Raw genomic sequence first — 15374 nt, 5'->3', positions numbered from 1 at the left:
AGATGTTGACCAAGAAAATTGTGACGGAATGGCACCTGGCTCCAACTGGGGCACGAAGTACTGTCCCTGAAGTGACAAAAATTATTCATTTATGAACATGAATTCCAGAGGCAGAATTACAGAAGTAGTTTGCTGGTGTTTAACGCTACTTACTACCCCAAGTACTGCTCCATCCGGTCCCCGCAAAATTTTCTTTCTGATTATTTGTTCTGTCAAAAAATGTTTATGACATACAAATTGTGTAGACGTGATGGAGGCCAGATTTTGATTACGTGTGGCATCTCTCCACTTTTTAAGAGATGTTGGATCTTTCGGAACTTTAAAAACATTTCCTTTCTCGAGATTCTTTTTAGATCCAACCGTGCACTCTTCCACAGCACAAATCGGCATTCTTTTGTCTATTGTAACGAACTTGTGGGGATGTTCGTTAGGAACACTACTACGATCTTTTAAACAACAAACTCCCCCGACTTTAGGTGACGATCCGTGAGTAAATAGTATGGAGAGAGAGTAAGTTTCGGTTTTGGTTTAGTTATGTAATTTTGTTGTTCGCGCTGTAGCTTCAATTTAATGAATGATGTAATTTTTGTTTTATTTTCGAATTTTCGCATTCTTGTCAATATTATGGAAAGGATTATGTAAATTGCTAATTATTTTAGGTCAATAGTGGAACACATAAGGACAATGTGGGTTTCTTTTTATTTTTGATTTTTGCATCGCCCGATAACCTCGATTCCACCCGAAATCCACCTCTCTCTCCACAACCTAGCACATACTCGCTATAGTTTCCGAGATATTCCTGAAAAACNCTTCTGCGCCTCCACCCCACCCCCTCCCCTGCATCGGGCCTTCGTGACAAAAAATAGTATATGTCATACAGACGGTGACGTCGGTTTTCGATTTGTGTGAGTTAGCAGCACGAGGCGTCGGCAAGGCAGCGACGAGGCTCGCCGAAGGCCTCGTTTACGGTCCTAATGACACAGTATACTATTTCGTATTCGCCTTCGGCCCATCTTGCAACCACATAGTGACGAAGCATATGTTTTGTCACGACGTTCGTGAGCGGCTTTTTAGCGCGTAGCGTGCGTGAAACGAGGCTTCATGAACTGATTGACAAAAACAATAATAGAAAATATTGTTACGCATTTGATCTTTTCGTAAATTTCAACTCTCTTCATGTACGATCGTCTCTTATTTCTTCCTCGTTATTCTTTTATCTTCGTCCCTCGTATTTACTTTTATTATACGCTAAAATTAGCTCCTACATAGCTAATTTAGTTTTGTTCAATATAAAAATTGCACCATTCATGTAAAATAGCCCAAAAAATGTTGCTGAAAAAATCAAAAAAATATGTTAAATATTATAAGGATATTTTTTTTGCTAATTTTACATGAACGGCACAAAGTTTTATATTAACCCTTCAGAACTCATGCTATAAGCGCCGCGCCGCCTTTTTCAAATTTTCGCTTGCCTCTTGCAAAATTGAGCTTTCAAAAAATTGAAAAAATTAGAATGCCTAGCTTGAATCATTTAGAATGGATTAGCAAGGTTCTTATCCGCTGAAAATCCATCAAGGCTACGAAAAATAATAAATTGTTGAGGCTCATACGCAAAAGTGGCGCCGTGCCGCCCAGCGCGAGTAACGAAGGATGTAAAATTTTCAATTCCGCTGTTGCTGTTTTCCGCTCGCCGCACGCTCGGCGCGTACCTATGAACGTGACAACGCTGCGTTACTGAAAGCACGGGCGGCGCAGCGCTCACCACGCGAGTAACGAAGGTCGGTGGCTGAGCGCGAGTTCTGAAGGGTTAAACAAAAGGAAATTAGCCGTGTTACTGTGTAGGAGTCGAATTTCAAAAAAGTAACTCGCAATTATTACTGTACACATTTTTTCAAAAATTTTGAAAAAAACCTATGCAGCTCAAAAATTGAAGGTCCTGGCAAACGACCAATAAACAATTAATTTTTTTGCACTAATTATTCGTTTTTACATATAAATAATTGATCTTCAATGCATGAGAAATCAGCAATAGGTTGTCAGCCGGAAACTATTATTTATAAACAAATGGTGATGATCAATCGATTGTAATTCGTTAGCAGGTGACTGTGATACATCTCTTAACGTCTAAGAGTTATTCAATTAGTTATTAAATTAGAAAAATTAATGACGCATACAATTAGCCGGAATTTTTTTTATTTTGCACTCTATTTGATTTTTATTCACTCCAATCGATTGTAATTTGTTAGCAGGTGAATGTAATGCATCTCTTCACAATTAAGAGTTACGTAATTAATTATTGGGTGCGTTTCGGAATCAACTACCGTAGCTGCAGTAAAGCAAAATTAGATAGGGTTGCAGTACTGCTACTGCTACTACGTCGATTGCGAAACGCGCCCATTAAATTATAAAAACCAATGTGGCATATAATTGGCCGAAATTTTCTTTTTTTACACTCTATTTGATTTTTCTTTACTCCAATCGATTGTAAATTGTTTGTAGTATATGAATTTGATGTCTTTAACGTTTAAGAGTGGTGGATTTTTTGTCAAAACAATTAATTAAAATTTCCATCAGGTGCTCGCCATCTGATTGTCCTCTGACGTCATTCATGGCATTCTAACCTTTTAATCGTGCAGTTTTGCAATTTTTTTATGTACTCATTTTCTTTAATTAGAGTCCTATATCTGTACAGCTAGTCACTACTCAATAACAAGTAAGTGCAGTGATCCTTTTTGTGACATTATGAAAATTAAGAATATGTGAGATATAAATTATTATTCTCAGGAGTTTTGATATTTCTGCTGTGTTTTCGGGCTGAAAATGAACCGAATTTCCATCTATGAGTACGAATATCTCAGAAGAATTGCTAAGATCATTTTATCAACTCCTATTTTTTCGAAATAGAACATTAATTGTGATCTCAATTATTTATTGCAATTCGAATTCTTCTTTTAATCCAGATGAGGCAATTGTCATCAACACAATGCCTCCCTCATGTCGTCTTCCTCGAGAGACTGCGGTCGCTGCACCGAAAAAATATATTGAGCACTTTGGCGTTCCACAATTACCTGGGTGGTCATCTCCTGTTTGGGACGATTTGACTAATGAGTGTAATGGGCTGTGGAGTCGTCTCAATTGGTTCAATAGTGTTGGAGAGAATAGGAGAGGGATCTTATCGCAGGCGAGACAGGACATGAATATCGATATCCCAGTGATCCAACCCAGTGTAGTGAAAGATTGTTCTTCTGGAGAAGATGAGGTCTCGTTCCATATGTCTGACTCAGAAACAGAAGAAGGAGAATTATGGTTCGACCTGACATTAACACGTAGTCAATGGCTTCACATTAAAGGTTCTGATTCCTCATCAAACACACTCCACCCGTTTGTCTGGACTAGTACCATTGCAGATCAATTTTACAAGCAGTGGCTGTTACCATGTGCATATTCATTCTTGAGAAGTGAAATAAGTACGTCAACTATGAGCAAACATTATCTAAAAATCGAGGGATACTGCCGAGGAAAAGAGTGCGACAATCAGTTTCATGGATATCTCGATAAAGAACCCTCAGAAAAGGATGAAGAGATTGTTATCCGCGTCAGAACGCGTAATACTTTGCGCGAAAATCATGAAGATGTGAAGCGGTGTCTGAATGGTGAAAAGAGAAAAGAGTTCGGTAAACAGAGTTATGCTGAGGGCTCTTCAAACATGCTCAAGCGACTGAAAAGGGAAAATATGAGACGAGGCTATAACGAGGGACCTGTTTTGGCCAATGCTGATGTTTTTCGTCAGGCACGTAGGGAACATATTAATAGAGAATTGGGGATCAAGGGAAAAAATGGCAAGGATTGTATCCAGTGTATTTATGAATTACAGTTAGAAAGACCATATAAAGGATCAATCAATGCGATTGGATACAACCCTATGTACATATTTTATGGACTCCCTCGTCAAATATCACTCTATAATCAATATCGTGATGTCACGCAAGACTGGTCGTCCATTAGTATTGACGGTACTGGCAGTTTAACAAAGAATCTTGTGCGTCCACTAGGTCGATCTCAAGTCAGCCCACATTTTTCTCCACTGTATCGTCATTCATTTCGATAAATCGATAACTTCTGTTTATCAGATGTTGGCTGAATCGCAGGAAACTGAGACTTTTACCTTCTGGTTGAGGGGATGGTTATCCTTAGTACACAAGAAGCCTAAATATTGTACAACTGATTACTGTCGCACCCTTGTGTGCGCTTGCTCTAAAGCATTTAACAATCTGACAACCAAAGAATACATGGAGGTCATCTTCTCGTCGATCTGTGGAAACTGTAAAAATATAGAGAGCAAAATATCAACATTTTTGAGAATCGATGTTGCGCATTTAATTCACTTAGTTTGCAAATGGGATAGCACAAAGGCAATCAAATGACCGCGGGTTAGAGATTTCTTTGTACGTTGTATGTCATTAATGGTGGACTGCTAGCACTAAGAAGATTTTCGAGAAATTTTCATGCTTACGTGTGCAGTCGGCTTTCACCCCCATGAAGACACCGTGGTACGTTTACAAAATTTGATGACTGTGAGAGAAGCCTAAGAAAAATTGGAAAGTTTTATGTCTGTTCGCAAGGTCAAAATTGAGGAGTATTTACCAGCAACTGAAGATAGGACGGAGGAGGAGGAGGTGGAGAAGAAGATTCCTTCTGTAAGCGTTGACGGATCAGAATCTGATGAAACAACAGATGTTCCAGTCGTTTTGGGGACGTTGATCAAAGGACTTTTTGAGCGAGTAAAAATTGTTGAGAAAGAAGGCATTAATATAAATGCATACTATGTTCCTAAATTTATTAAAAATCTGGTGGATCTCGGAAAAGAGTTCGTGCTATGGACTGCGGTGGGAATTCCAGTCGTTGTTGGGTATGCTTCATCTAGCTATAGTGAGAAAAATTTCCAAGACTTGAAGGGCCAAGTATTGGAAAATCGTTCAAGGAGAATCAGCTTGGAACATTTTATGAGGAAACACCTTAATGATGTGAGTGGAGCCACACATACAGTAGAATCGAAGCTCCTGAAATTCATCACAAGTGGTAATTCCTTGCCTCATGCTTTGAGAAAAAAAATAGCCGTAACGAGAAAGAGAAAACCCCCACTGGTTGCTGCCAGTGATTCTTCGAAGTCCATCCTTGAAGATTCAGATCTGTTTTCTCAAGAAAATTGGGGAGGGAAAGCGGGCTCGATGATATTCACCCAAGATTATGGAGAATTCGAGACTGAACATGGTGAATCAAAATCTTTTGCTTCATTCAATGAAGGACCAGATGAAAATGAATTGAATGAAGAGGGAGTTCATACTTCTCAACCGTGTCCTGAGGATACTCCTGAGAACAGAAATATTGACGAGAATTAGACTGTAAATGAGGATTTCAGCTATATATGTGGTAGTTGTTATATGTTTATCAATCCAGAATCATTTTCCAGTCACACATGTAATTATGAGAGTAAAGTTTGGCAGGAATTTGAAACGGCTCAAAATCCCGGAGGGGGGAGTGTGTCCACAACATTTATCCGACCAGATGCTCCAGCATGAGGCTAAAAATTTCCGATAAACACGGGGGAGCCAATAATGGGTTGCGAGAATATGATTCCATGACTAATCAACACAAAGTAATCTCAATACACACATTTAATACATAACAACTCAATACCCACCAAGTTCAATAAAAAAGAAAATTCAATAAAATCAAATTCAATTGCAACACGCCAGATATAGTTGCTCAATATCATAATTAAAAAACGTAGTTTTGAATATGTTGAGGATAAGAAGCCGCACGTGATTTTGAGAATTGAAATATATTAATAGATAATTTTTTTAAAAACACATTTTTCATATTTATTTATTTTTCCATAAAGCAATTTTTTAGTTTTAACTGAAATCTTTTCCCGTGAATTAATTATATAATTATTTTGACATTTTTCAATGAAAATTCAATTTTTGATTGAATTCAATTTTTTAAAAATGCATTGCAATGTCTTCGCATGAATTAATTATAAAATTATTTCGGAGATTAATAATTTTGGAGAAAAATGTCTCCACGGAAACTCTATTAAAAGAAAATGATTTCAACAGTTTTTTTCTTGAATTATTTGTTATCAAAATGATTGATAGAATAGACTTTTAGGACGCCGGAATCATCTAAAAATTTCACTTTCACACAAATATCTCCCACTCCCCTAATTACTACAATAACTAATCAACATATTGACTTCCTCTTTGTGAGTTGACTTTTCCTTGTGTCGAATTAGTGATGTGTACAGATGTATACGTGTTGAATTAACTATGTGAAGATTAGTTCTGATATCGAATATCTGGCAGATACCAGGCGAATTTTATTAGAGCTATTATTGATTATGAATACTGAACAAGAAACCATGATTTACAAGATTAATGACTCGTTAAGTCTGCTTTTTTTTCTTCAGTTATTATTAAGAGTTTCAGCATTGAGAAACAGTTTTCTGTAGGTAAATTGATTATAGGATTGAGGATTATTTTCTTCTGTGACGATTAACATATTTTTTTTTAGAACTGCCATTTGTAAAACAATTCTGTTCATTCAAACATATTTATTTTAGCATAGCGTTAATAGGTTTTCAAATTAATTCACCTCTGATGTGCTACTTTCCTATTTAGTCTTTATTGCAAAAACTCTTCATTATCTTAACATCCATGTTAATAACGTAATGACTCTTAATAAAATATTTTTTCTTATAAATATATGTCTAACATTTTTTAAACCAATAAAAAAACATTTTGTAATGCTACAGAAAACGCATTTTTTGACGCATGAACAATTCTAACAATTTCAATGGAACATGAAAGTATAACGTCAAACAGATTTTCAATTTTCTGGATTGTATGTTTCACAGTGAGAACTAGCTATGTGGGTTACATTTTTTCCAAGACTATTCGACTTATTTAGTCTTCTAGAACAAGCAGAAATCTATAAAACGAGAGTGTGATTTTCAAGAATCTTCCACGATATTCAATTCACCTAGAAATTCTTGAAAATTTCGGAATCGAGTAGAAGTGAAAAGTTCGTTCAACGTTTTTTTCTCTCTTATCTATCAGTCTTGAAGCATCCACTGGTACAATAAAAATATCAGTCATTTGAAGTTCGTTGCCGTCTTCTAATACACTTGAAAATTACAATAGGTGAGTGAAAATTGCATTAAGTTTTTTAATTTTTAAAACTCCGGAATTCTGCATCACGGATAAAAAAAAATCTTCATCTGTATTCACCCTTTACCATTATCTCAATCTATGTCTCTCTTCAATTGTTATTAAGAAACTACGATACAATATACAGATGAGCATTATAAAATGAGTAATACAATCGCAAATGAGAGGTAACGGGAAAATAAACTGATCGAGGGGGTGGGGCGCCATAGCCTTCAACTGAGTAGACATGATAATTCCATGTTGTTTCTCGAGTAATCTGCTTCGACTAACGTCAATTAAATTGAAAAAAATTATTTGAAGAAGGGGATTGAAGGCTCAGAAGTATCGTCAAAAGTACAGGGACAATTTTTCACATAGTGCATTGAATATTTGCTTGAGTTTAGTGTCTGGCCCGTTGAGGGATCGGTCCCACTTCTGGCTTCATCGAGACAGCGAGGGGATCTTTCGTGCGTCGTTTGGCAATTATTTCTCATAACACCTTCACTCAAAAGTTTGGAGGATATAAATGGCACATTGTGGTGTTATTTCGGTTGTAGCAAGGCAGGTACTGATCTTTGGTCTGAGATTATTGTAGAGCTCCCAATGTCCCGTCAATCTTCGACAATATGCGATGAAATGTTGAGACTGATAATCAACAACACCTGCCAATCTGAAATGAACATTTGGAATCCCATCAAACTTCATCTTGGCTATACATTTTGATAATTATGAGTAGATTACGAATAAAAAAATTCTAATCTTGGCGAATTCCTTAGAAAATTCCATTGGATTTCTTTGTAATTTTCAATTTTTTTGGCTGCTTCTATTGAAATGTTTAACAGAAAATATTTTGTAGAAAAATTCAATAGAATTATACTCTTCTGTAAAACTTATTTTAACATATTTTCTATAAAATTTCCTCGACTGAAAATTTCCAAGTTTGTTCATACTACTTTTCCTTTTTTTTTATTAAGAAAATTAAATCAAAAATATTGGAAAATTTCATACAAAGAAATACTATAGAAAATAGCTCAATAAAATAAGTTTTATAGAAAAATTTCATTCTACTGATCAATCTGAACAATCGAGTACGTTCCTTATTCAGAAATGAGGCTGCTGCATCAGTGAAAAAAAGGCTGACATAGCGCATTCCAAAATCGGTTGAGTGTTTTACAAATTCCAAGTAGTGAGGATCATCCACTGCGGCGGTGACCAAAACACGAGAAACACAATCGAAAGCGCAGCTGTTATGACCGAAATACATTTCGCCATCTAAATCAACTGGTGGGCAAAGATGAATATTTTTAAGAAATACAACTCTTGGAGTGCCCGATTTCTGTTCACCAACTCTATTAATTAATTTGATTTCAGAAACACTTCTAAAGAATTTAGAGTTGGATTGTTTTCCTTGTCCGATAAATTTCAATAATTGATCATTCAAATTATTATTATTACCATCTTTATCGATTGATACGTCTTCATTCAAATTATTATCTAATTCATCATTTAAGGTACCATGATTAACTTTAGAAGAATTTTTATGAGAATATGGATGAGTACGGAGCTCTGACAGATGTCTCTCCTGATTTGTGGAATCTGTATGAACAAATCCAGAGAATTTAATATCGTCAGATGCCAGTTTCTCCGTTGCACTCACTAAACCATTTTTTTTCAGATCAGAAAGATGGAATTGCAGCAATTTATCGATTTCAAGGAGATGACTTCGTTTTCCCTCAAGTCGTTTCCTCAAAGTCTCAACATACTCTCGTGAATGATTCGTGGATTCCAGGCGTAATTTTCCTCAAGGATTTACAGATGTTCATATTGGAAACTGGATTGCCAATTGGAAGAGATCATTCATGATTGTTGGAAGGAAGTAGGCACTTAAATCCTCTCCTCTGTGTTGGATTCGTAGACAAGAGATTACTATTTCTTCAACGAAAATTACAATTTTTGAGGTATCAGAAGAGCGCAGTGTGTTGAGAGTCTGAGGAATCTCACCAGTCTTCCGTAATTCATGAATCACGTTCTCAAGAAATGTACTCATTTTCGTAAACTTTATAAAATTTTTATCTTTGCAGTCGTCGATCTCTAAATAATTTTCACTCCCCATTTTGTAAGATCCATGTCGATGGAAAAATTTTTATCCACGAAATAATTCGCCAGTTTTTTTCTTGCACAGTCTGGCGTAGAGGCAAGTGGTGAATTAAGGATTGAATCTCTATAGTTGTGGAGACTGACAATACAGACGAGTGAGAAAACTTCCTTGAATTCGGTGATGGTTGGACATTTTGCCAGGACGACAATCCATTTTAAATAAAAGTGGCGAATATGAGACGAATCAACAGATTTTAAACATGGCCATCCAAGTACTGCTCCAATCAAATCTTTCACGTCGACTTTTAAGACGGCCAAACTACAACGTAGATCTAGCTCCTCAACGATCGCTCGAAAAACCTCGTCAATATATCGTTCGAGAGAAATATCATTAATACTTTGTGTACATACACTCAACAGACTAGGTGATAAGCCTACGAATACTTGCTTTGGTTTAGACTGCACTCTACGAAGCCACCGTTTCATCCCAAACTCCCGAGTTTCCATTCGCTTATTCTCACACAACATCTGATAAACTGGGAATAGTTCACCTTCGAATTTAATGACGATGGTATACATTGAAATTGAGTATGACTGAAGTCCCTCTGGACGATGTAACTCTTGAGCACACTTATTAAGGACACCAATGCTGATGGCTGAGCTTCGCGTAGATGCATGATGTCTTTTGTATACAAATAATTGAGACGGAAGTGCATAGAATGTATAATACGGATCGTACGAAACATCGTGAATGGATCCCATGAAAGGATAAGAAAACTGCATATGAAACACTCGTGTTACAAGATCTTCGTTGCCGGGCTCTTTTTTTAATAGTGAAGATGAATCTGAACATGATGTAGTTACGCGACGCGTCTGCTTTCCTGCCGGTTTATTGTGCTTTGGCTTAGGAACTGTTCGTTTTCTCGTTTCATCCAAATGAGGTTGAACTTTCTCATGTTCGATCCCACGAGTGTCTCGAGTCCTCACTCGAATAAGGAGTTCATCATTAACTGCTGTAGGTTTGATATTGGCATATGCATAAAATTCACTTTGGCAGTGTTTATTTCTACAATTACCCGACATTCTGAGAAAACTAGAAGAACATGTGTCAACTTCAGCACCTTCGAGTAAATATGAACAGGGCAATCTATTCTGTCTCCAAAAAATCGTATCTAAATCATTTCCCCACTGACCCGGAGGCAGCATGAATTTTACTTTTCCTTCCAAATTATCCATTCTCAGGGGCTCAAAAAGTCTTGTCCACTCTATCAAACTGAGGAAACACTCAAACCACGAATCTCCATCCCTATCGTCACGTAACACAATTTTGAAGGATGCCTCAAATTGTCCCAATGTTGAATTCAGCGTGTCTCCTAGTTGGTCACTCTTGGCACAATCGAAATTCCAGTGTTCAGATGCCTTGGTCCATATTCCCCGGAGATTTTTCTTCACGTTGTTGTACCAATTATGGGCACTCCAAGCTCCCTTGTGTTCCTTGGCCAATTCCTTCCATACTGAGTGAGAATAAACAGGTATTTCTCCATTTGAGAAATGACTTTCAAATTTTATCAGGCTCGAAATCGCATCCTGTACTGCAGTACGAGAAGCCGGAGGCATATTTCTTTCGTAATGTCAATCCTAAAAAAGTGCAAATAGAATTATTAGTCAAACGAAGTTTATAATTTGTTCAATATTTATACGAATTATTTATACCCTTCCACTTTAAAGTCTTTTAAATTTCATTATCATATTAATACTTGTAATATTTATCATCATCTAACGGGGACTGACAAAATTAGAGGTTAATGTTTATTGTTTTGAAACGACCATGTGCAACTGTTGTGATACAAAAAAGCGCGGAAAAATTTAATGTTAAAAATCGATAATCGGCACGTAAAGAACATTAAACACATTCAACATACTTTTTTGACGATATTTTTTCTTTGAAGAGCCTGTTTCTATAATAACTGTACAATTTAAATATGCAATACTCTAGATATTTATCAATAAATTAATTCAGTACCAAAGTGGTCAACTACGTTAAGTCGATTTAAAAAAAATTTTTTTACATTAACAGATAACAATATTTTATAATTTTTTTGCAAATAAACTAAGTTAAGTCTCATGTTTTTTCTCAAGTCGGATGAAACTATGTCGACTTAACCCTTCAGCATTCTTATTCACTTTTTTTTCCTGAAAAATTGTGTGGGTGGATTTTACGCGAAAAATACATTTAAAGCTTTTCAAGGAAAACGTCCAAAATTTTGAGAAAAAGATACGCGAGACTGCTCTAGCGCATTATTATAATAGTTTCAACAGTTATTTTTGGGTTGAATTTCATTGGTGTCCGACTTCACACTCGAAAAATTGTAATTTTCTATTTTTTATTTGAAATATAGTTTTCTAACGAGGCGTTCTAATTAAAATTTTCAGGGTGTGCTAAGTGTCAAGACACGTATAATCAAATTTTTGTTTTCATTTTTTCCGTACATTTTTCAGCCACATGTCCTTTTTAGTTTACTTTTGTCTTTAAATAGTTTTACACAAAAATTTTTTGCAAAAAATCCACAAAATCTCTGATTCTTGAAAATTTGTGAAATAAAAAAAATGAGTGTATGCGTCTCAATGCTCAGCACTCTCCCAAATTTCATTAATTTATTTTCAGAAATTTATATTTTTAGATAAGGAAATAAATAATTTTTTTGGGTGCGAAGTACGAAACCTACGAAATTTTACACAAAAGTAATTTTTTTACCATTATATTACACTAGAATAATCATGTTTTTTGTGGCCGAAAATTAGAAAATTTCTCTTGAAAACCGCTCGTATCTATATTTTTGTGCGGAACCAACCCAATACTCGTGAAAAATTAAAATGTAGTTTTTCAGAAGAGTAAAAAAAAAAAAATTTTCAATGTCCATGAAAAATGGTAACATTTTCAGGCGAATAAAAAATTAAATCCCAAATCGTTAGTTGATAAATGCGGAATATGTGATACAATGTAGTAAAGAATAAGTGTAACATTCAGGTCATGCAAATATATAACACCTTGATTTTTATTTTGTACATAAAAAAAATACACTGGTTAGAAATGTTAAAAAAATCAATCCATTGGTAAGTTTGAAAAAAAAGAAAACTGAATAATGCAACGCCCAACATTCACTAATATAGCAATATTACAAATGTAAACAAAACAAAAATGCGAAATTACAATCACCAGCAAATACAATATCACATTTTCCAAAAATCAACTGTGCCTAACTTGCACGGGTGGCTGTCGATAGTTACCCATCAGAAACGCCAGGTAGAAGGATCCCATCATTGACGTTCGATGAGAAATTTTCATCACCTAAAAAATAATAATTCAAGTTACAAACAAGTTGACAAAGTATTTATGAATTTTTACATGAACAGGAAGCAATTCCCTAGTCGAATTAGTACCAAAGTATAGTGTCAATCGGTGAAAATTGAATTTACCTTCTGGTCCATTCTATTCCAGTGAATATTGCTTCCATTTAACAGCTCGATTTCCATCGCGACACTAAAATGTTTGGAAAATTCTTGAATCCGTCATGTAAAGAACGACCGGACCACAACTGTGGCCCGTCATATGCAATACTGGAATACATTTCAGATTCAATGGATATCATAACGGTTTTATTTCTTAAAAATTACGAATGTATAGCAAAATGTTGAAAAAAATGATTAAAAAGAATTTTCAACTCTGAAAAGATGCTTTTAATATATTTCTTTCATTGACTAACCTATTTACTCGTTTTTCTAATTTAATAAAAAAAAAATTAACACAAACTTCAGAAAATACCTCGTCTTTACCTTTTGCTAATATTTCTGAATGACTTCTGCTTGCTTATCCACCATCGTAAGTCTAAGTTATGCCCCTTCTGGGAGATTTCCAGATAACTAATCCCCCATCATAATCTGAATTTATTTCTCCTCCAGAATTATGCAGAAAATAGAAGTAAAAGCTTGGGGTGCCATGTATGATGATGAACCAAATATTGTAATTGTAATTAGAAAATCCGAAACAAAATGATTTTCCACTCTCCACTTAGTCCGAACTGTTAGATCCAGTTGTACAGATGTTGTAGCAATTTGAGATTACTTTTTTACAATTCCTGATTATTTTTCTGTCCAATCTCCCGTTTGTTTCTTGTAAAGCAAACTTTTTTATTTGCACTCGAGAAAATCACTCCAAAATGGAAAAAAGCAGCTTAGAATGCCACGACATCAATGACGTCAGAGGCCGATCGGACAGTGTGAACTGATGAAAATTTTAATTAGCTGCTTTAACTCAACCCTTCTACTCTTGAACATTAGAAACATCAAATTAGTATACTACAAACGATTTCCAATCGACTGGAGTGAATAAAAATATAAAAAAATGTAAAAAAAATAAATTCGGCTAATTGTACGCGTAACCAATTTTTCTAATTTAATAATTAATTGGGTAACTCTTAAACGTTTACAAATGCATTGCATTTACCTGCTAACAAATTACAATCGATTGGAGTGAATAAAAATTAAATAGAGTCTAAAACAAAAAAATTCGGGCTAATTGTATGCGTCATTAGTTTTCCTAATTTAATAAATAATTGAACAACTCTTAGACGTTAAGAGATGAATTACAGTCACTTGCTAACGAATTACAATCGATTGATCATCACCATTTGTTTATAAATAACAGTTTCCGGCTGACAACCTATTGCTTGAGAAATCTCACTCCAATCGCCCGCGTCTTTTAAACCTCATAGTAGTCTCCCCTTTAAGGAAAGCGTAAGATTTTCAGAATTGTCCGAATAACATCGTAAATCTAAAAATAAAAAAAAAGTTTCCTCGTAAAAGGCCCTGTTGAGTTATCGGTCAGGCGACCGATGCGCACATTACTTTACTTTGACCAATACACTCTCGCCCATCTCGAAGATCAGTCACGCATGGAAGTCGTGAAACAACCGCACACAACGTCCCATCCGAGATCGAGATGACGGCGGAGGCTAGCAGCATTTATGCTACGACACTCTCTGTCGGGGATCCAGGGACCTTCCTCAGAGCTAGATTAGAGTTACTAAAGAACTCAGAAAGTGGCTCCGCGGTGCGGCTCGAGGGAACAACTGTTATTCCTCGGTGGCCCCTTTATAAAGAAACTGATACCGTCAGAAGCACTTGCGAGAAAACTTCTCAACTCCCATTCACCTTTACCAACATTTCCAACTGTTTTTTCATGAAACAAATCACACCACATATTTTTATATCAACAAGTTCAATTTTTTCCGTAATAATAAACTATTGAAAACTAATGGTTCATGAGAAATACTGATATTTTACTGAACATCATTATTCTTATTATCCCTTTTCTTCTATACAACCGATTGGCTTTTTTACAGTTCTATCTCTCCCCTCAGCCCTTTGACAAAATGTTAATAGAAAAATTTTTTTTACACATACGTAAATGAATTTGAAACATCACATTTGAAGAAACCATTAGAAAGTTCACTTTCAGGGAAATTCAAGAAAAATTCAAAATTTCAACAATCATAAAAATCAAATCAACCAACATAGCTATTGTAATCATCTTTGAACTTCGCCTCAATGGCATTACAACAAACATTTTAAGCTATGACTGAATTAACTTGAAGCATGATATTCCACGATAACCCCGGAATTCTGATTTTCAACAAATGCAAAATTTTTGAAAATTTTCGAATAAATCAACATAACGATTACTGCTATCGCCTCCATCTTCGAACTCGGTCAAACGGACACCCAAACAAATTTTTTAGGCCATCAGTCAATCAATTTAGAGTATTTTTCTTTACTTATCGTGGAACAACCGATTATCGAAAAAATTAAAAAAACTAATCGATGACTCAAATTTTAATGAATACACTGTTAAAAAATTTTATCTGAATTTTCTGTGCCAAATTCCGAAAATTTGTATTGTGTTCCAAATCCACTGAAATTTCAGGAAATCTTGTCATTGAAAATTCTGAATCTCGTGGAAAAATGAATAGAAAATCCAAAACTTATATTTAAATGATTACAATGCTTTCA

General features: G+C 35.3%; 1 protein-coding gene across 9 annotated transcripts; it reads right to left on the bottom strand.

Annotated features, from left to right (window-relative positions):
* Window positions 1-6662: 6662 nt before the first annotated feature.
* Window positions 6663-14416, bottom strand: LOC107041514. Of its 9 annotated transcripts, XM_015262101.1 has the most exons (6): window positions 13991-14416; window positions 13810-13812; window positions 13140-13631; window positions 12783-12846; window positions 12594-12654; window positions 8031-10943 (listed from the first exon to the last, which is right to left on the bottom strand). In XM_015262101.1, the coding sequence occupies exon 6, from the start codon at window positions 10920-10922 to the stop codon at window positions 9300-9302; it is 1623 nt and encodes a 540-aa protein (XP_015117587.1). In that variant the 5' UTR covers window positions 10923-10943; window positions 12594-12654; window positions 12783-12846; window positions 13140-13631; window positions 13810-13812; window positions 13991-14416; the 3' UTR covers window positions 8031-9299. The 9 variants fall into 9 exon arrangements, 7 of the variants coding, with proteins under 7 accessions (XP_015117591.1, XP_015117587.1, XP_015117586.1 ...); XR_001461072.1 differs by adding an exon at window positions 6663-7878 and having other exon boundaries at window positions 8664-10943; window positions 13140-14416; XR_001461073.1 differs by adding an exon at window positions 6663-7878 and having other exon boundaries at window positions 8972-10943; window positions 13140-14416.
* Window positions 14417-15374: the final 958 nt, after the last annotated feature.

This window comes from Diachasma alloeum, unplaced genomic scaffold, assembly GCF_001412515.2.
Source record: "Diachasma alloeum isolate Michigan unplaced genomic scaffold, Dall2.0 Dall_scaffold_00366, whole genome shotgun sequence".
Lineage (NCBI taxonomy): Eukaryota > Metazoa > Arthropoda > Insecta > Hymenoptera > Braconidae > Diachasma > Diachasma alloeum.
Note: the sequence above shows the minus strand (reverse complement) of the source record. Positions and strands in the feature narration are given on the sequence as shown.